Here is a 19832-nt window from a genome sequence, read left to right on the forward strand (position 1 = left end):
TTGCCAATGATGCCACAGGATTTGGGGCCATGGTGTTGGAGACTGTGGGAGCTGAGGCTGTGGGGCAGGAGACCACAGGAACTGGTCTCCACAGGAGACCACTGGAGACCACAGGAACTGACAGCAGGAGACCAGAGGGCATTGGAGCAGATTCCACAGGAGGGAGCAGAGGCCATGGAAGATGCTGCTGTGGAGGTGGAGGGGAAGCTGTTGATGTGAGAGGGGAGGCCAAGAGGGTCCCCAGGTTTACTGGGATGTAGGGAAGGTTTGGAAGTTGGGAGACCCATCCACTGTGGAAGCTGGAAGAGTGGGAGGTGACCAGAGTGAGAGGCTCAACCTCCCAGATGATGCCTTTTAATGATAAGAAAGTATTTACATTTAAAGAGATATATAATGTAGAAGGGACAGAATCTGTTAGAACTCTGCTTGTGTTTTCTCCAGCTGTCTGCTTTCCCAGCACAAATTTGTGCATGTATTGACTTATGTTTATTCTTCCAAGTTTGAAGCTCTAGTCTGAGACAGTAGAGGGGATGGGCTCCTACCAGGAGCAATTCCTTACCAAACAAAAAATTCCTACAGTCTCCTTTAGTGGAAATGAGAACCTCAAGTTACACATTGAAACCCCTATTTTTCCATGGTAGCTTTCAAAGCCAGGTCAGATAAAAATATACTCTCAAAGCAGCTTTATCTCCAGCTGATTCCTCACTTTTACCAGCTCTTCAGGATAACCCAGGTCAGATATACATAAATCCAGTTTTGTAGAAAGATCGCAGCCTTGGATGAGTTTTCATATTTAAACCCAATTCCATTGAGGATTTTGGTGCCTGTCCCAGCTCCTCGTGTGCAGCATCATGCCCTGTCATGAGGCAAAGCCTCACCATCACCCCTGGCTGTGCTGGAAGCTGACAGTGGAGCTTCCCACACTGGGTCCTTATAAGTTTCACCAGTGAATCCTTGGGTCCAGTTCCATGTTTGAGATGTTTACAGAGCTGCTGCAACTTGTTCTGGTATGCAATGGAATCTCCAAGCAGGGAGAGGTGAGCTCTCCATGGGGACCAGTGAGCAGCAGGCACCACAGCCTGTTCCTTTGCAGGGATGCTGGGGGTGGAACCAGGATGAAAAGCCCCCATGAGACGTCCCCGATGGCTGGGATGCACTGAGGTCAAGTTGGAGGATGAAGTCAGATGCTGCTACATGGGAAGAGACTTCTTTCACTGGGAGTGCACAAGAACAATGGGAATTTAATTTCCTGAGTGGAAGCAAACAGCTCTGTGCAACCTCCAGCCCTGTCTGTATCCTACAGCCCTTGGCACAGCCGGGGCTGGGTAGAGGCTGTTCCAGTCACTGGCAACAAGAGGGTGAAGCAGCTTTGGTTTGGAGGCAGAGGGAGCATCCCTCCATTGTGATCCCGTGCTGGAACATCCACTGTGGTCACACCATGGGTGTCTTCTCCTGGGAAGGAGAACAGATGATTTTGAAGTGGCCGTCGTCAGGGCTGGGAATGGCCCCAGCGCTTCCCGTGCTGCAGATGCCGGTAAAGGAGGGAGCAGCCCTTTCCCCAGCTTGACAGGAGGTGCTGTGACAGGACTTGGTCTCTTGTACAGCAGAGCTGTGTCCAAGGAAGCAGAAGCCACAGGTTTCCACTGGCTCTGGGATTCTGATGCTGGTGAATCCATCACCAACGCTGCCAGCTTCCACCAGCCGATCTGCAAATAAACAGTGCGGCAGCTGAGGGGGTTTAGAGCAGCTTTTACCTGAGGAATGCTCTGAAGTGCTGCACTAGAGCCTGTGAAAAGCTGGTCCTGGAACAGGAGAGGACATCCAGCTCCCAGCATGGATTTGCTGCATCACCTAGAACACCCAGAAAATCTCTCCAAACCTGGTGGCTTCCCTTAAAAATGACCCTTTGATCCCCATGTCCTTCAGCAAAGCAGACAGGAATGGCTTGAGTGACAGTCCTGGGAGTGACTCCAGGTGTGACATGGCTCATGGGCTCTTCCTCTGTGATTTTTGATATTCATGGCTTTGAGGTGGATGTATGTAAACAAGGATGTGTGTGATGTGTGTGCAGAAATAGGTAAGTAGGCAATTTTTCTTTGGAAAGGCAGGAGAGAATAAAAGGAGGAAGAATAAAAACACCTTTTCCATGTTGAATTTCTCCACATTATCCTTTCTCCTTTTCTCCTTAACACATGGACTTGTGAAGCTCCTCCGGCTCCAGAACTAAAACTGGGGTTTTCTGGGACAGGTGTTTATTTTGGAGGAGGATTGGCTTTTTGCCCCTCAGCCTCTGGATGGAGACTGGAGAGGTGCTGGCTATAGAGCCTTGCCTGGCAGCGGGAAGCTGTGCCTGGGGCTTTGCAAGGAGTGACTGAGGAGGGGGTTATGGTGGAGAATCGGGCACAAGGGTCCAGTCCTGCCCCTCTTCCAGGCTCAGACTGAACCACATCATTGTCTTTGCTTTTCCTCCCTCCCCTGTTCAGACCTGGCTTTGCTTTCTGCCCCTCCAGCAGTGCCTGCCAGCATGAGCCTGCCCCCCACAAGCTCCCCACCCTCTCCCAGTGCCCCCAGTGCTGCCAGCACCCACCTTTGGCAGGGTCCTCCTTGCAGTGGCAGGTCCCAGCGCTGGCTTGGCAGGAGACCCCCTCTCCCTTCCTGCGCAGGTGAGTCCAGCCCAGGAGCAGGGAGCAGATGAGGGTGCAGAGGCAGAGCCCCAGCAGCAGGTACAGCACCAGCCACGGGTCCTGCTCCGCACACGCCTTCTGCTCCAGCACGGCCGCCGGCCCCGGAGGGGTGGCTGTGGGGCAGGAGAGATGGGGGAGCTCAGACACCTCCGGGGTGGCTTTCTGATAGGGAAAGAGCTGATAGCACCTGTGCCCTCCCCTGGGAAAGAATTTCACAGCAGCTCTGTATCCCTTCTGTTCACCTGCACTTCTCTTCCGTGGTGAGGTAGAGGAGATCCCTTCCCACACCCCATTCACACCCTCCCCTATCTCCAGGGATCGTCTCAACCCCAGTGTAGGACTTGTAGATCTTGAGGATCTACCTGTCCCCTTGTATTCCCCCTCCCCGAGGGCTGGGGGCAGCTCAGCCAGGTGGGATCCACAGCTGCCAATTCTGCCCTGGCTGGGGGAGCTGCCCAACCTGTAAAACACCAGCACACAACAGGGAAAAGCCACTCTAGGATGGAGAAAATGGGAAAGAGATGCCCTAGCTGCTTTTCCCCAGCCCCAGTGAAATGGCAGCCTTCAAAAGTGCAGGCCCCTGGGACGAAGGGGTTGGGTTTGGTGGCCCTTCCCCAACTCACGCTCGCAGGACAGGGCGCATTCCTTGGGGTGCTGCCCACACACCGAGCTGCACTTGATGCAGTTCTTCACAAGATCATCGTAGTAAAATCCGGGTCTCTTGTTGCAATCCATGGACTCTGCAGGAGGTGAGGGAGATGAACACGGTGTCCTCAGCACATCCCTCCACCACCCCAGCGCCCGGATTCATGAGAGGATGAGCCCAGCTCTCTGCTCTGACAGGCAGAGGGTGAGACCTGCCCACTGCTGTAGGCACTGACAGCCTCTGCAGGGCTGGCAGGATGACAGATCCACGGGATTTGGGGTGGCGTTTGGCTGGAGAGCTGGGAAAAGGCATCTGCTGGCAGCTGCTCAGGGAGGGGACGGTCTCTGCCAGCCAGAGGCAGCTGTACTCACCTGGGAGCTCCTGGCTGCTGCTCTCAGAGCTGCTGCTGCCGCCCTGGGGCTTGCACGGCTCTTTGCGACACACCAAAACCTGCCTCAGCAGCAGCTCGGGATGCCAGGAATGGCATCGCCTGTCCTCAAGGAGGAGATGCTCCCTTGTGGCTACTGAATGAACCCTGGGACGGCGTTAAGTCAACCTCAGCCTGTGACTCATGGCAGGGCACTAGCACGGGGTTTGGGTGCAAAGTTTCTCTCTCCCTTTTCCTTTTCCCCACCTGTTTTCAGGACATCTCAGTGCCTGTCCCACGTCGGGGGTTTATCATTACCCACATCCACTGAACGTGGTGGCTCCCCAGCCCTGCCTTTGGAGGGTGGGGTGGCCCCAACAGGGGACGTGAGTGCTGGTGTAGCCTTGTGACCCCAGAAGGGAGCACTGCAGAGATGCAAGCGCTTGATCCTGGTCTCGCTCCTGAGCTGTTCCCAGCCCCAGCCTATCCATGGGAAGCTGTCAGGAATCCCCCTGTGTTTTTTGCTTGAAGCTCTGCAAAGCTGAGCTGGCTCAGAGCCTGCCCTTGGGCTCATCCCGGGGTCTGATCCTCCCTCCCAGCTTTGCCCCATCCCTGACTCTTCCGTCCAGGGACACCCCAGCACTCACCACACACAGCATCACACCTCCTGGCCGGGCGCTGGCTGCACACGAGGCTGCAGGGGATGCACTGGGAAACGAGGGTGTCCCAGTACTCCTGGTCGGTGCAGTTGTTCATGGCATCCTGCCCCACACGTGTCCCATCCATGGCTGCAGAGCAGAGGCACAGGTAGGTACGGGGTGGCCACCACGGGGCTGCTCTGCAGCCGCCTCATCCCTTTCTAGGGCTGGGACCCCTTGCAGGGAGATCCCAGCTGTGCCTCAGCCCCCTCTGATCCCAGGCTTGGGCAAGAGCCCAGGGCCAAATCTGCTCTTCAAACTGTGTGTGTGTCCTGTGCCACTCTCAGGGGACACACGGGGAGCCCACCCTGGCTTAGAGGTGCCCCGAGGGCATCCCTGCACCTGCCAGTGGGAGCACAAGCACCGGGGACCAGTCCTGTCTTTACAGTCTTTTCTGAAAATACCAGAAACACGACCTTGTGTGTCATTCCTGACATCTCTCTTGGGTGTTCTGGTGTCATAGTGAAACCCGAGCTGATGTATAAGACACGTCAAAGCAACAGAAGGAGGGAAATCTCCCCGGGAGACTTTAGGCACCAGTTTAACCAGTGCCAGCTGGAGGTGGACGTGCTCTTGTCCCTGTCATGGGCTGCTTGTCCCATCCTCTGCTGCCCCAGCGCTCCCAGTGCCCGTGTGCACAGGAGCAGTCCTCAGCAGCACAAAAATCTGCTCCAAAACTACAGTTTGAAGAATTAGCTGGCTAATAAGAGCTCCTGTGTTGTGCCACACGTGGTGTCTGCGGCCAGCGCGACGGAGCAGCTGCAGGAGGCTGTAACCCAGCACGAGGGTGGCCGTGGTGGAAACGTGCCCTTTGCTGCCTGAGAAGGCTCCCGGGAGCCACATCCCTCCCCAGAGCCGTGCCTGGAGCCGCAGCTGTTTCCTGCACGGGTGGGAGATGCTGGTGCTGACGGGAACCAAAGGTTTAAAACTCCCTGAAGCCGCAGCGCCGGCCTCTGTGTGCCCAAAGGCTGAGCTGCTGCTTTGGCAAAGCCAAACCCTTGATTTTTATCCAGAATATCCCCTGCACTCTGCCAGGATCTCTCCTCTCTCTCCAGGACTTGGGAGTGTGCAGAGATTGGGTACTTTGCACGTTGGTCGTGCCACTGCCCACCCAGCACCTTCCCTGCAGAGCGGCTGAGGATGGGCTGGGTCCTACCTGGGGCAGCACACGTGAAACTCTCCCATTCCCGGGGAAAAATCCTCTCTGCACTGGGATGCTGGCCTGACACTCCCAGTTGTTCAATGAACATTGCTGTAAAATTAAATAATTACTTTCTGTCGAGCTGACTGGAGACATCCCCAGGGCAGAGCGAGGCTCAGGCCATCGCTCTCCTCAAACGCTCTTGGAAGAATCTTTGTACCCAGAGAAGCCCCCCGGGGGGGGGCAGGAAGCCCCTGGGGGTTACTGCAAGCCCTGGGGGTGGCAGGGAGCTGAGCCATCCTTGACCAGGGTGGGGTTTCCCATGGGATAATTGTATGGGAAGCAGAGATCTGGGGCTGTGTTAAAGCCAAGGCTGCAGCCTAGGGACCTCCTTCCCTGATGCTGTGAGGGCACGTCCAAGGAAATGTTTGGCCTCATCTAGGCCAGATCCTCCCCTCCTCGGGGAGCCCAAGGTACGTGTGGTGCTCCCAGCACAGGGCAGCCGGACTTCCCAGCCGAGGGTTTTCCAGCAGAAACAGGTGAGTCTTCCTCTGCCTCTCACCCACCAGGACCAGCACCCCGAATTCCCCCACTGACCCCTCACACCAAGCTTTAAGTGACCATAGGACAAGGGAGGATGGCTTTAAGCTGGAGGAGAGTAGATTTAGATTAGTTATCAGGAAAAAATCCTTTCCTGTGAGGGTGGGGAGGCCCTGGCACAGGTTGCCCTGAGAAGCTGTGGCTGCCTCATCCCGGGAAGTGTCCAAGGCCAGGTTGGATGAGGCTTGGACCAACCTGGTCCAGTGGAAGGTGTCTCTGCCCATGGCAGGGGGTTGGAACTGGATGAGAATTAAGCTCCCTACCAACCCAAACCATTCTGTAATTCCCTCTCCAGTCCCACAGCACTGACCACCAGCAACAGGGTGGGAGCCCTGAGCAGACCCTCCACTCCCTGCTGGCACTGGGAGAGTGACCAAGCCCCAAGCCCTTGCACAGACAAGCCCCTCACCCCATCTCCCCCTGCAGCCTCTCCATGGGGTAACTCACGTCTGACTCTCCGTCGGTGTCTACTCCCCCTCAGCTCCTGCCATGGCCCCACGAGCTGTGGCCCCGAGCCCCTGCATGGCTCAGGGGTTTATTATTAGAGAGATTTGATTAATGCCTGAGCTGTGCATTTCCTGGGGTTTCCCCTTGTCCCTTCTATGCAAATCAGCTGCACACTCAGCACCTTGCATTGGCTCATGGGTCCCTGGGCTGCTGGGGACAGGGTGGGAGGGACACTGCAGGGTGATGTGTCACCGGGACCAGGGACAGGTGTCCTGGGCAAGGCGGCCACATTTGAGAGGTTCTTGCTGGAGTGGAGGCTCTGCAGCACCTGCCCTTGCATCACAGGACTGCAGCAGAATCCCAGAATCATAAAGGTTGGACAAGCCCTCTAAGATCATTGAGTCCAACCATTCCTGCAGCACTGCCATGTTCACTGCTGAACCACGTCCCCAAGTGCCACACCTAAACGCCTTTTAAATCCCTCCAGGGATGGTGATTCCACCACTGCTCTGGGCAGCCTGTGCCAGTGGGATGTTTTCTTCTGCAGAGAAAGATGTTTCACTCTGTACTGGAACCAGCTGCCAGGACCAAGCATCACTCAGAGCACCCATCCTTTCCCTGTTCTCAGGACGGTCGGCACAAGCCGCTGTCCTGTCTCCTGCTCACAACTCATAGAACCTCTCGTGGAGCGCAATAAGGTGCCTTAAACACTGACTTTCTCTGGTGCATCCATGTCTGGGAGGCAGGAGGGCTGTGCTATGTCCTGCGTGGGCGACTGAGTCCCGGCTGGGCTCAGGGCACGAAGCATTAATAACACATTAATAGCACAGTCATAACGCAGCTTGTTTTCACAGAGGGAAAGAGCCACCTCTGAGCTGCTGGCTCATCATGCAGAGATGCTGGGCATGGCTGTGGCCATGGTGCCAGGAAGAGGCACGAGGTGCTGGGAGCATGGCAGAACAGTGACTCAGCTCAGTCCAGAGGGACCTTTCTGCAGAAACAGCTGAAGGAGGAAGGAAGCAGCAATACCTGATACTAAAAACCTCAGTGGAGCAGCGTCAAGGGTTTTTCTGTTTGGTTCAAAAACTCCTGTTTTGTGCTTGCCATGTGGAGCTGGAATGGAGAGACCAGAGGATGTTTTGTTACTGTGTCCATTGCAGGGATACTGGAGGCTGATCCTGATCGTGGGGAGCAGAGCCCAAAGCAGAGGAACCCAGAATCTTGTGATTGGATGTGGCCCATCACATCCCAGATCCTGAAGGAGAGTGGGAAGCAGCACTGGTACCATCCAATGGACCACAGGGCTTGGTTCAAAGACCAGGAGAGGAGGCACCATGGCCACAGGGACACTGCAACTGCAGCACTGTGCCACGTGTCGTGTATCTGGTACAAAGGATGGGATCAGTGCTGTGCTTGAGGCTCCCGTTGGGAAGGAAATCATGATTTTGGCATTGCCAGAGCTCTTGAGTGTGGCAGAGTGGAGCGATGGCCCTGGAGAGATGGCCCCAGCCCTCTGGCTCTTGGGGTTTTGCAGGGGAAACTCACCTCTGTAAATAGCACCAGAGACTTGCAGTTTCCACCCTGCTGAACCCTCAAGAGGGAAGTGAGAAGCACTTGGGGGTGGTTTGTCCCTCCTCGCTGAGCAGGGATCAGGCAGTGTGGTTTCGGCTGTAAAATTCTGGGGCTGTGTGGATTGGAGCCCGATTTCCTTGGCTGTGTGGCCTCACCCTCTGTGCCCCAAACCTCATCACCCCTCTGACAGCTTCCAAGGATGCTCTGTGCCTCTCCAACACCTCCAGACGTGGTCCCCCGTGAGCTCCTGTCTCACAGCCAAGGCAGTGGCTGCCACCCTGCCCTGCCTGGGGTTGTTCCTGTGGTTTTGGCAGCTGCCACCAGCCCCCTGTTCTGGATTTCTGGATCAAACCCTTCCTTTGCTGTGTTCACTGGTTCCCCAGAGCATCAACCAGCAGCTCCCCACGCATCCTCCCAGTGCAATCCATCCCTCTGCATGGCTTTGCATCCATCTGCATCCCCCCCATATAGTTTTGCATCCTTCAGTGCCCATCTGCACCTAGCTCCAGAGGTGCCATGCTCTATTTGGGTGACAGAGCCCGGCTTTGTCCTGACAATAAAATCTATTTTTCTGCTGGACTCTTGCCCCAGTGGCCTTGCTGCAAGGAGAGCTGCAGGTAACAGGCAGACAGGGTGGATAATGTTTGGCTCTGAAAACCTTTAGGGGGTGCTTTGCCTTCCCCTTGAGCGGCTTTCCTGGGATATTTTCCTCCCCTCAGCCCATCTGCTTTGTGCAGTCCCTGAGCCTTGGCCAGGACATTTGCTCACACATGTGTTCCCTTTAGGACCTGAGGAAAGGGGCCTTGGTGGTGATGCCTTTTCTTGGTCTTAAAATTAACACGGTTAGAAGGGAAAAGGGGATTTTACTTTGGTATTTATTTTAAGGATCTTTAGGTGCACTACATCTAGGTTGAATGTACTGAAATGCCCCCCACAATGCCCCTGCAATGCACACCCCCAAAAGACCTGGTATAACATTATAGGTCTTACTAATTAGCATATCTATCCAAAAATCCCCAATGAGAGGCTTGAATGAGCCCCCCTCCCCAAGGAACTTTCCCCTGGATGGTTCTATTTTAGTTTGCAGAATGTGTTCTGGAGAGGACCTTGGGGTCTGGGGCACACTAACCCCTCCCTATGAAGCTTCTAAAATGTTTAGTCTCCTAACTTAACAAACAAGTCCAAGAATGTAGGCAAAAAGCACTAAGAATACAGAAGTTGTAAAAAGGTATAACAGGGGTACAAAAGAAAAGGCAAAAAATCTTCATGGCGCCAGTGGGAGGAAGGGGCAGGGGAGCCCTTTTGGGTCGAAACTGCCAACTGCGGAGCCGGGCTGAGCGCAGACGGCTCCGAGCGCGGCTGCCGAGGGCTCATTTCTGTCACCCCAATTCCCTGCGGAGGCGCTGGGGCCAGGATGTGCCTGTCCCCTGCCTGGGCGTCCGCCTGGCAAACCACAGAGTCACCGCAGGCTGAACCCCAGGGCTGCGGCCGCACAGCGCCCACCGCCGCCGCCTGGCTTTGGGTGCGCGGCCCTGGGGACCCTGCGAGGCTGCAGAGCCGCGGCCACGCCGGGGCGATCCCACTCGTGAAGAGCCATCACCGTGTGCCTGTGGCCGCGTCCCCATCCGCCCGGGCTGGCCCCCCGGGGCCGGGGAGCCTCGGCGCGCAGCTCCTGCTCCCCGCTGCTGCCCCGGAGCGGCGGGGCCCGGCTGGGCCCGGCGGGGCCCGGCTGTGTGGATGTGTCCCCAGGAGATGGCACCCTCGGCCAGCCCAGCCCGGCTCCCGCTGCGCCCCGGGGCTCCGGCTGCCTCCGCAGCCCGAAAATCCTCCAAACCGCCCGCTCCAGCCCTGTTTTCGCCAGACGGGCCAAGGCGGGGGGTAACAACGTATGGAATGGTTCGGGTTGGAGGGACCTTAAAGCTCATCCAGTTCCACCCCGTGACGGGGGCAGGGACACCTTCCACTATCCCAGGTTGCTCCAAGCCCCGTCCAGCCTGGCCTGGGACACTTCCATGTGGGGATCCAGCCCCCCAGGCTGGCTCCTGCCCCTCCCTGGCACCTCCGTTTGCACCAGCCCCCAGAGCCTGGTGGGTTCAGGGCTCCCCGTACACCCCGCACTGCTCCATTCCTCCCTTTGCTCCTCATCCTGTCACCATCTTGTCACCCGGGGCTGCAGTGGGGCATCATCCATGGATGTCCAGCACGCACCGGTGTCTGAGCACTGTGACAGCCCCTGTGCCGAGGGTCTGTCCCTCACAGAGGCTGTGCCAGGGCTGTGGGTGAGCCCTGAGTGGTCCAGGCATCATCAGGGTGATGCTGCAACAGCCTCCTTGCCAAAACCTGGCACAGATCAGGAAAAGGAAAGCTTTTTACCAAAACCCAGGCTGTGCTCAGGGCTGGCTCCCCAAACCCAGCAGCCAGCTGGAGACCGAGGATGGCCAGATGGGAAAAGACCTGGGTTGGCTGTGGTCTGGCATGGAAATGAGCAAAAAGCCCTAGAAATGCGTAGGGAAGGAGCAGGGAAAGGAGGGTTCAGTGCCAGGGCTGTGAGCTGAGGTGTAAAGCGTGGGTGGCAGATAAGGGAGATGAGTCAAAGAACAATCTTTGGCCAGAACAGCTGATCTGATTACGTGGAGTTTTGACCTGGTGGGAACAACTCCTTGTCCTCATCGCTGAATTCTCTCAGGAGAGGCATTTTCCTGGCAGGACCCTCATGGGAAGGGCTTTGCAGCCTGCCCAGGAGCTCTGCTGTTAATTTTTAACACTAAAACCCTGGGGAAATTCCAGAGGACTGGAGGTTGGCCAGTGGGAGTCAATTTAATATTTAAAAGGGATAAAAGGGCTGATCCTGGGAATTACAGGCCAGGTGAGGCTGATCGCCCTCCCTGCACAAATTATGGGCTGGGTAATTGAGGATACTGTCAGCCAAAAATTAGAAGCTAAAAATATAATTAAGGTCGTTAGCTTGGTTTCATGGATGGCAGCTCCTGTCAAGTGAGTCGGCTTTGGTTTTTGGCATGACTCTGGGCTGGCTGATAAAGCTAATTGTGCTGCTGCTTTATAATGGGTTTCTCCAAAGTATTTAATTTAGGGCCATGTGACAATTTCATTTGTAAAACTTGCATTATACGGAGTCAGCAGAGCAGACATCCGACGGCTGCGCTGGCAGCTCTGGGGCGGTGGCCAAGGGGGCGAGTGATGGAGGAGGCTGAGAGCACTGGCTTTTGCACAGGGTGACGTTTTTAGGCAGGGATGCTGAGGAGAGATGGGGTTGGCAGGGCAGGCAGCCTCACAGGGGGATCCCCTCTGCTCTGCCCAGCAGCCAAAATGAGGGGAAATACAGGTGGGGACGAAAGATATGGATTTTCCTGCTAAAGCAGAGTGAGATCCCATTGCAGCAGCAGCCATGGGACTCAGCTACTGATAACCCATCCAGCAGTGTAATTAATCAATTTTAGGAGAAAGGTATGAACTTGCAGACATTTGGCATCTCTGGACAAGAGGAAGGCTCTGCTTGGTGGGACAGGATTTATTGTGGCTTCTGGGACAAGCTCAAGCCTCTGCATGCGTGTGCAGCCTGCTCTGGACCATCCTTGTGGGCTTTTCCACACCATGGAAGCTGCAGCCTCCTCTTTGGGCTGCATCAGCTGCAGCTGAGTGCTGTGGATTTCATCCAGGGGATAATTTGGGCCCTTTTATTTCTCCCAGTGGGAAAAATGGGTTTGAATGGAGCTTGGAGCAACCTGGTCTAGTGGAAGGTGTCCCTGCCCATGGCAAGGGGTGGAACAAGATGGTCTTTAAGGTCTCTTGCCACTTAAACCACTCTCTGATTCTGCGAAAATTTGGCACAGGCAGGGCAGGGCACAGAGACAGTTCCCAGAGCAGCCTAGGAGCCTTTCTCTCCATCCAGGAGGGTGTTTTTCACCCCATATGGATTTCCAGCCTGGGGGTCTCACCCCTGTAAGACACACGGTGGCACGAGGGGCATCCAAGCCTCCCTCGGTCAGTGTTTCCCCAGCCAGATGTTCCCCAGGCAGGGCTGTGGGGGGCTCTGGATCCCTTCACAGCCAGGGACTGCATCCAGCATCCCACACTGGGACTCCACTTGGAGCAGGGCACAAGGAGGGGAGCCCTCACAGGCGCCACTCAGTCCAAGCCTGGATCCAGTGTGGATCCCAGGGCTTGCCAGCTTCGAGCCATGACTCCTGCCCTCTCCCCTGGGCATCCATCTGTCTGGCTCCACGGTAATGACGGCGAGCTGGCGGCACAGAAGGATTAAATGACTTGCCCAAGGTCCTGTGGGGAGTGATGGCCACCCGGGAGGAGCACCCGGCTGTCCTGCTCCTGCTCTGGCAGCACCCGGCCCTGTGAAAAAATGTGCTGCATCAGAGCCGGAAAAACATGGCACAGCCACACGGCACAGCCACACGGAGCACGTCACATCCCGGTGACATCCTGGCGGGCAGAGCCGATGGATGGTCCTGGTGGGATCTCCACACCATGACAGAAGCAGGTGCTGCTCTCCTGTCACCGGTGGGGTTTGATGCCACTGAACCCTTTCCCAGAGCTGGAGGGTTTTGCCGATGCCCTCCCCAGGCTGGGCCAGCGCAGCCCAAGCCAGTGACTAACACCTCCTGGTTTGCAGCTTGTTTACCTGGCGCTGGGGCTTCTTTGGAAGGCTGACTCACCACAGCACCTTCCCCCTCTGCCACTGCAGCTCCCTGACAAAAACTTTCCATTTTCCCATTGTTTTAATTGCCCTCATTTAAGAAAACTGCTCCAGCAAAAACTGGCTCTGGGTTGAAGAGACCTGTGTTACACATGGCAGCCCCAACTGGTCATTCCCACAGCGGTGGCAATGGCGGGATGATGGGGTGGGACATCCACTCCCATGGCACATGTTGGGGACCTCAGTGCTATGGCTGCGCCAGCATCTGGGGCATGCAGGGAATATCATGGGCAGTGAGCTTCCAGCAGCCACCGAACGTGGCACACGGACAGCCGGCAGCAGGCAAACGCCGGCTCCATGTGGCTGAATGCGGCCCGACAGGTTTGTGGAGAAGCCTGTCCCGTTCAGCTGGATTTTTGGAGAGGCTGGAGCCAGCCCCGGCACCAGCCACTTCCCGCGAGCTGCTGCCGGCTCCGGCAGAGCCGTGCGTGGCGCCAGGTCGTGGCCCCCAGCTCACGGGGCAGGCACAGCCCGCAGATGGGACACGCAGGGCCTGCTCCCTGCTCCATGCTCTGTGCCAACACCGTGGCCTTTTTTGGGGGAACGGTGCCCCGTGAACTAGGGAAAGAGCAGCCCCTTCTCTCCTGGAGGGATCCTCTAGTCTGTGGGGTCCATGACCTGAGGAAGTGGAGAAGGGACCATGAGGACAACACTCAGAGGTGTCCATGGAACTGCAGAGGGGCTTTTTGCTGGAAAAAAAAGCTGGGCATCTGTAGGAACTGTGGGGTGCAGTGCACACCAGGTCCTCAGCAAGCAGTGTGGCAGGGAGTAATCCAACACTGGGGATGGAAGCAGGGAGGAAGGAAAGGGAATCAGGGAAGGACAAGAGCTGGTTGAGAAAATCATCCACCCTTCTCCAAGGAGCAGGATTTCTGCAGTCGTGTGCCAGGTGAACCCTGGACCCGCGGTGAGGGTGGCAGGGTCTGTAAATTCCAGAGGGAAAATCATCTCTTCCTGGGGTAGGGTCATGCTGCATTTATAGGATCAAGGAAAAGGTGGGAAATACCAAAATGGTGATGAGTGGGGGTCTGGTGGCCGCTCTCAGCCTGGGAGCATCGTGTGGGCTCAGGGCCAGGTGAGGATGTACTGGGGTCACTGGTGCCCAATCCATGGCACACGGTGTGCGCTGTGAGTGGCCCTGGCGGGAGGGAGAGAGATGATTAAAGCTGCCTTTGATGAAGCAAAAATTAATAAACAAGCAGGCAATTGTGCTGGGCTTTATTTACTTGGGATGACAGCGTGGAGCCAGCGTGGCGGGGCCGCTGAGGCCGGGTCCCACATCAAACAGCGGGACAGCGCCGGGCACAAGGGGACCACGCCGTCGCCTCCTCTCTGACGGGTTTTTCCTGGTCCCAAAAATCCAGGAAGGTCCATGCATCTGTTCCTCATAGCAGGGCCCCATCCCACGCCGGCAGGGAACACTGGAATGAGCAGGAGATGCTCTGTGCTGTGGTGATATCTGACTGTGGTAGGATGTGCCAGTCTTGGGTGCATTTTGGAGGTGCTACTTGGCACCTTGCCCTGCCCCCCTGCTCCAGGGTCAGCATTCCCACCTCTCTCCTGACCCAGTGATGCTCCACAAGCACTGAGGTCCCTTCCCTGGTGCTTCTGTGCAGAACTGGGGCTCCCAAGGGCACAGCTGGGAGGCCAAACCCATGGCCTCACACCGGGTCCTTATCAGCTGGTCAGGAATATTTACCTGCCGGTTTCCACCGGATAAAAATTTGCTGGACAAACAGGAGTCCCCAGCTGGCCCCAGGGCGGTGGCACAGCAGGGACATGGCTGAGGTGGGACATGCACCCCTGTCCCTGCTTCATCCCCACTCGGTCCCACGCGCTGCAGGTCACCGAGGTGTGACAGGAGTGTGAGGGACATTATCCCCACCAAATCTGTGTGTCCAGGGGCTGGTGACCCTCAAGCCCAGCTGTGCCAAGCTAAGCCGAGCCCAGCTTATCTGTGCCAGGCTGAGCCAAGTCAGGTTGAACTGACTTGGGCTGAAGGAAGCTGGGCTGGGCTGAGCAAAGCCGAGCTGAGCCAAAACACGCCAAGTTGCGGTGGGCTGAGCTGAGCCAATCTGCGCCAAGCTGGGCTGAGCCAAACCGGGCCGAGCCAGGCCGAACCGAGCCGAGCCCAGCCGAACCGAGCCGAGCCCAGCCGAACCGAGCCGAGCCCAGCCGATCCCGCCCCAGCTGTCAGCGCACCGCCCCTCCCCCGCGGCCGAGGCGGCCCCGCCGCGCCCGCCCCTTTCCTTGCCCTCCCATTGGTCAGCGCGGCCACTCGGTCGCGGCGGAGGCGCGTCCCCATTGGCGGGCGGGCCCGTCCGTCCGCGCCGCGGCCTCGCCCCTTTTCTGCCTGGCTCCGCGGCGTTGGAAAGTTTGCGGGCGGCGCAGTCGGGAGCGGCTCCCGCAGCGTCCGCACGCCCGGCCCGCCCTGCGCCGGTCCCCGGTCCCGCACCGCACCGACCCCCGCGCCGCCCCTCACCGTCCGGCCCGGCCCCGCAGGGCGCGGGCAGCGCCGCCCCTCCGCGCTCCGCCGCCGCCCGGCCATGCGCGCCCGCTGAGCCGCAGTGGAGGCGGCCGCCCTGCGCTTCGCTCCCTCTTTTGATTTTTTCTGCTGTATTCGTTGGGGTTCTGTGTTGGTTTTTGCGTTCGCGTGACGCCCCCCGCGGGCGCGGGGCGGCGGCGATGGGCGCGGCGGCGGGCGGGCGCTCCGCGGGGCGCTGAGCGGGCGCTGAGCGGGCGCGGGCCGCGCCATGGCCGCCAAGGACAATCCCTGCAGGAAGTTCCAGGCCAACATCTTCAACAAGAGCAAGTGCCAGAACTGCTTCAAGCCCCGCGAGTCCCACCTGCTCAACGACGAGGATCTCAACCAGGTGGGATCTTACCCCAAAACCCGCTGTTTTCCCCCCCAAAATCCGCTCCGGGGTCCCGCCCCCTGCCCGCCCCCAGGGTGCCCTGGGTCTCCGCGGGGTGTTCGCTGGCCCCGTGGGTAGCCTGGCGTCGCACAGGTATCTTGGGAGTCCCCTGCGTAGCTTAGAGTCCCGTGGGTGTCCCCATGGATAGCTCAGGATCCGATGGGTAGTGTAGGGTCCCATGGATGTCCTGGGGTCCCACGGGTAGAACAGGTTGCCATGGGTGCCTGCTGTCCCCATGGTTCGCACAGGATCCCATGGGATCCCCAGGAGTCCCACAGAGTGCGTGCTGGACACAGATACTGTAGGGTCCTGTGGGTGCCTGCTGCTCCCACAGATACCGTGGGCTGTCAGGGATGCTGTGGGGTCCCATGGATAGCACAGGGACCTATAGGTATCCCTGTATTCCATAGGGTGTTTTGGAGCTCCAAGGATACTCCCTGGTCCCATAGGGTATCTAGGGGCCCCATGGGGTGTTCGCTGATCCTACAAATAGCACAGGGACCCACAGGTATCCATGGATCCTATGGGGTGTTCAGGAGCCTCACGCATGCACTCTGGTCCCATAGAGTGTGCAGGAGTCCCATGGGGTGCCTGCTGACCCCATGGGTGATGTGTGGTCCCATGGGGTGCCTGCTGACCCTACGGATAGCACAGGGATCCACATATATTTGTGGATCCTATGGGGTGTTCAGGAGCCCCATGGTTGCTCTCTGGTGCCATACAGTATCCAGTGATTCTAGCGGGTGCCTGCTGGTCCCGTGTGTGTGGTCCCTTGGGGTGCCTGCTGACCCCACAGACAGCACAGGGAATCACAGGTATTTGTGAAGCTCGTGGGATGTCCAGGAGCGCATTGGGTGCTCTCTGGTCCCACAGGGTGTCCAGCGATCCCATGGGATACCTGCTGGCCCCACCGATTTCCAGGTGTCTCACGGGGCACCCACAGTGCCCACTGGTCCCTTAGGCCATGGCTCACCCCACTGCCACCTCCCCTGGGGCCCCACCCCCTGAGGCCGTGTGGGGCCCCGCACCAGCACTTGGGGTGATCCTGTCCCCTCTTGGGGTGCACAGCAGCAGGTGGGAGATACCCTGTGAGCTCCATCAGACGATCCTGAAAGTCTTGGAAAAAACTCAGTTGAAAACAAAACGTCCCCTCCTGGACGTGCCGGACATGACCCCCCTGCCTTACAGCCCCCCGCTTTTCCGGGGACATGGGAAGGGGACCCCAGCCCCTTTCTGGAGAGGGTTCAGCGCTGGGGGGCTGCCAGGGCTGGGCCTTCCTCCTCTTCCTCCTCTTCCTCCCAGGCCTGACGCAGGCCCAAGGCAGCCCTGACGCGCTCCCATGGCAGGGGGTGTTTGGGGCATGGGGGGCGTTTTTGGGGTGCGGGAGCCCGTCCGTGGTATTTGGGTGAGGGGAACAGGGCCGCCCTCCCTCCTCCCACACCTTTCTGGGACAGGGCTGCCATCCCCGCTCCCGATCCTATTATGGCAATGAGATCAGACATATTGCTGCGCTCGCTGGGGGGGCGGCGGGGGGGGGGGGGGGGGGCATAATGAAATCTGAGGGCTAATATGGAAAAAATGTCACTGGAAAAAATGCCGTGGTGTGTGCGGGAAAGGGGCGGGCGGCGCGGAGCGTCGCGGCCGTGCCCAGACAAAGGAGCCGTCCCGGAGGGGGCTCGGGAAGAGCCCCCTGCTCCCGGCCGGCCCCTTCCCGCTGCCCGGGGGTTGCGCTGCCTCCTGGTACAAAGCTTATTTGCTTTTGTTGGGGGGCTCAAAGCATGGTATGCAGCCCGCCATAGTGCCTGCCTGCCCTGCCACGGGGGCCACCCACCTCCCTGGGGACCCAGGGCCGTGTTTCGGGCAGCCCCTCGTTGGCTTTGTTCCCGTCAGGGTGGTGGGTGGCCCTGGGGGGCTGCCCCTGCGTCCGGTTCCCATGGGGTCGGGGTCAGCCCCGTGGCCGGATCCAGGCCCTGCGCGGGGGGCTCCGGTTGGGAAAACGGCGCAGTCCTGCTCGGCTTCTCCCTTGCAGCTGGGGTGAAGTAATCCCGCTTCCCAGATAAGATGGTGGCTGTGGTAGCGTGTGATGCACGCACGCACCTCCCGCCCTGCCCGCAGCTCCCTGTGCCTAGGAGCCCCCCGGCCGTGGCCACCCCGGCGCTTCCCCGCCACCCTGCCTACCTCCCCTCCCAGGCTGTGCCCCGTATCGCAGCCTGGATGGATGTGGGGGTGTGCTCACTCCGAAGCACACCCAGGAATAACGGTTCATTTAACAGCTCTGAATGTCTCTGCCTTTTGAACTCATTCTTTTTAAGCTTGGGTTGGTTTGGGGGGTCCCACTCCGCAGCGTGGGGGCTCTGTGCCCAGCACGTCCTGCTCACCCTGTGGACAGGGACAGTGTTGGTGATTACCTAGAGTCAGGCTAGAAAAGTCTTTTGGAGTCATCTGACCTTTGTACTTGGCTTGACGGAAAGGTGAAGGTACTTCACGCTTACGCACTTGTGTCTCTTTTGGATTTTTATTAGATAAAAATACCTGTGTGGGTGTCAGGAGCTGCCCCTGCTGCTTCCCGGGGTGCTGCAGGGTGCTGGAGCCGCTCAGGGCAGAGACCCAGAGTATGTTTGCAAAGAGTTACAAATATTTAGTGGTAGTAGTGGATTTCCATCGTACTCGGGAACCGGCTTAGGAATGGGGCTGGGAGGGGGGAAATCCAGCCCCAAACATCAGGATTAATGAGCTGGAGCTCTCTAATAATAATCAGACTTAGCGCTTCCAACTTCAAAGGGCTGTGCGGACGCTAAGTCCCTAATCCTGGGAGCGCTGCCTTCACGAGTTGTTTTTGTGCGTGACTGTGCTGCTGGACAGGGCTCAGTGTGATTTGGGGCAGCTACATGCAGTCCCAGCACCTGCTGGAGATGTGACTGTCCCCTCCCAGGGCTGCAGGTGAGAGGTGATGTGCCTTTGCCCCCCCGCCCCAAATCCGTGTTTGACCTTCTGGGGTGCCCACACAGCATGGGAAAAACTGGGTCAGTCAGTGTGGCTGTTCTCCCTTCGGGAAAATCTGTTGCTGTGGGTCGTGGGCTGTCAGATCCCTTGATCCTGTGTGGTGGCAGGATCTGGTTGCTGGCAGACACAATGCTGTTGGTGGCTCTGTCCTGGCTGTGCCACCCACCCGTTGCCAGCTCGTCTTACGCTGCTCCTTTCCCATCCAGGGAGAAATTCCCTTTTTGTGGGAATTTCCACTTTCCTGGCGAGATGTGCCTATGCTGGCACTGCACAGTCCCCTGTAACCACCTGCAAATCTCATACGGAACTCAGCTTTCCAGAACCTGCCCTGAGAAGATGGATGGTTCCCAGGGACCCCTGGCCTTCTGTCTCCAAGAAAAAGTCAGCCTGTACAGTGGGACCCTTACCCCAAGCAGCCACCCAAGGTTCTCGTGGCGTTGTCCCCGTCGGGTCCCTGTTCTCCACGCTGGCTGCTCCGGGTCAGTCCATGTCTGCACACACATGCCTTTGGTCTGTAAGATAAAGCCCCCAACAACGTGGGACAAGCTGGGAATTAACCTAAAAATTTCGTCTGGCCTGAATTGGAAGAAGAGCAGAGTGTAAAGCAGTTGCTTTTAATTTTCTCCATGCATTTGCTCTCTTGGGGCGTGGGGACTGGCACAGATAGAGGAATTTGAGGACGTCTTTCCAGCTACCAGTGTCTTTTTTTTTTCCTTTTTTTCTTTTTATTTGAGATCATGGCATAGATGCCCAGAGGACCACCCAGTTAGAAAACAGAGCTTGCAGACTTTTCCCACTGCCTCTTCCCGTGACACCCCTGCTCAGACAGGGGGTGGTTATTTCCATCTCTTCTCCATTGGACATTATCACTTTCCTACTGTTCTGGATGCTGAGCAGCTGGTGGCCAGCAGCCCTGAGGCTGGAGTGTGTCAGCGTTGGGTCACAGGCTTGGCTTTGCTCTCGGACATTGCATCCAGGCGCTGGGATGCCCTGTGCTGCAGGGGTCTTGTCCTGACTCTTTGCATTGTCC

The 19832-nt window shown here is 57.8% G+C and overlaps 2 protein-coding genes and 1 long non-coding RNA gene across 12 annotated transcripts in view; 1 reads left to right on the forward strand and 2 right to left on the reverse strand.

The window, feature by feature from the left end:
* Positions 1–338: 338 nt before the first annotated feature.
* Positions 339–6872, reverse strand: TNFRSF13B (TNF receptor superfamily member 13B). Of its 3 annotated transcripts, XM_048321397.1 has the most exons (6): positions 4345–4435; positions 3965–4194; positions 3702–3865; positions 3308–3424; positions 2588–2797; positions 339–1706 (listed from the first exon to the last, which is right to left on the reverse strand). In XM_048321397.1, exons 4-6 carry the CDS (start codon positions 3417–3419, stop codon positions 1432–1434), a joined length of 597 nt encoding a protein of 198 aa, XP_048177354.1. In that variant the 5' UTR covers positions 3420–3424; positions 3702–3865; positions 3965–4194; positions 4345–4435; the 3' UTR covers positions 339–1431. The 3 variants fall into 3 exon arrangements, with proteins under 3 accessions (XP_048177354.1, XP_048177352.1, XP_048177353.1); XM_048321395.1 differs by lacking the exons at positions 3702–3865; positions 3965–4194 and adding an exon at positions 6584–6872 and having other exon boundaries at positions 4345–4485; XM_048321396.1 differs by having other exon boundaries at positions 3702–4194.
* A 7216-nt stretch (positions 6873–14088) lies between these two features.
* On the reverse strand, positions 14089–15425 carry LOC125334227. Its single transcript, XR_007207102.1, has 2 exons — positions 15367–15425; positions 14089–14305 (listed from the first exon to the last, which is right to left on the reverse strand). It is a non-coding gene; the product is annotated as an uncharacterized LOC125334227 (long non-coding RNA).
* A 133-nt stretch (positions 15426–15558) lies between these two features.
* LOC125334226 (myosin phosphatase Rho interacting protein) overlaps positions 15559–19832 on the forward strand; it is a 73952-nt gene continuing 69678 nt past the window's right edge. For all 8 annotated transcript variants that reach the window (XM_048320866.1, XM_048320870.1, XM_048320867.1 and 5 more), the window contains exon 1: positions 15559–15757. In XM_048320866.1, the coding sequence (XP_048176823.1) occupies positions 15638–15757 (120 nt within the window). In that variant the 5' untranslated portion in view covers positions 15559–15637. The remainder of the gene's footprint in view (positions 15758–19832) is intronic.

Source organism: Corvus hawaiiensis, chromosome 16 (genome assembly GCF_020740725.1).
Source record: "Corvus hawaiiensis isolate bCorHaw1 chromosome 16, bCorHaw1.pri.cur, whole genome shotgun sequence".
NCBI lineage: Eukaryota > Metazoa > Chordata > Aves > Passeriformes > Corvidae > Corvus > Corvus hawaiiensis.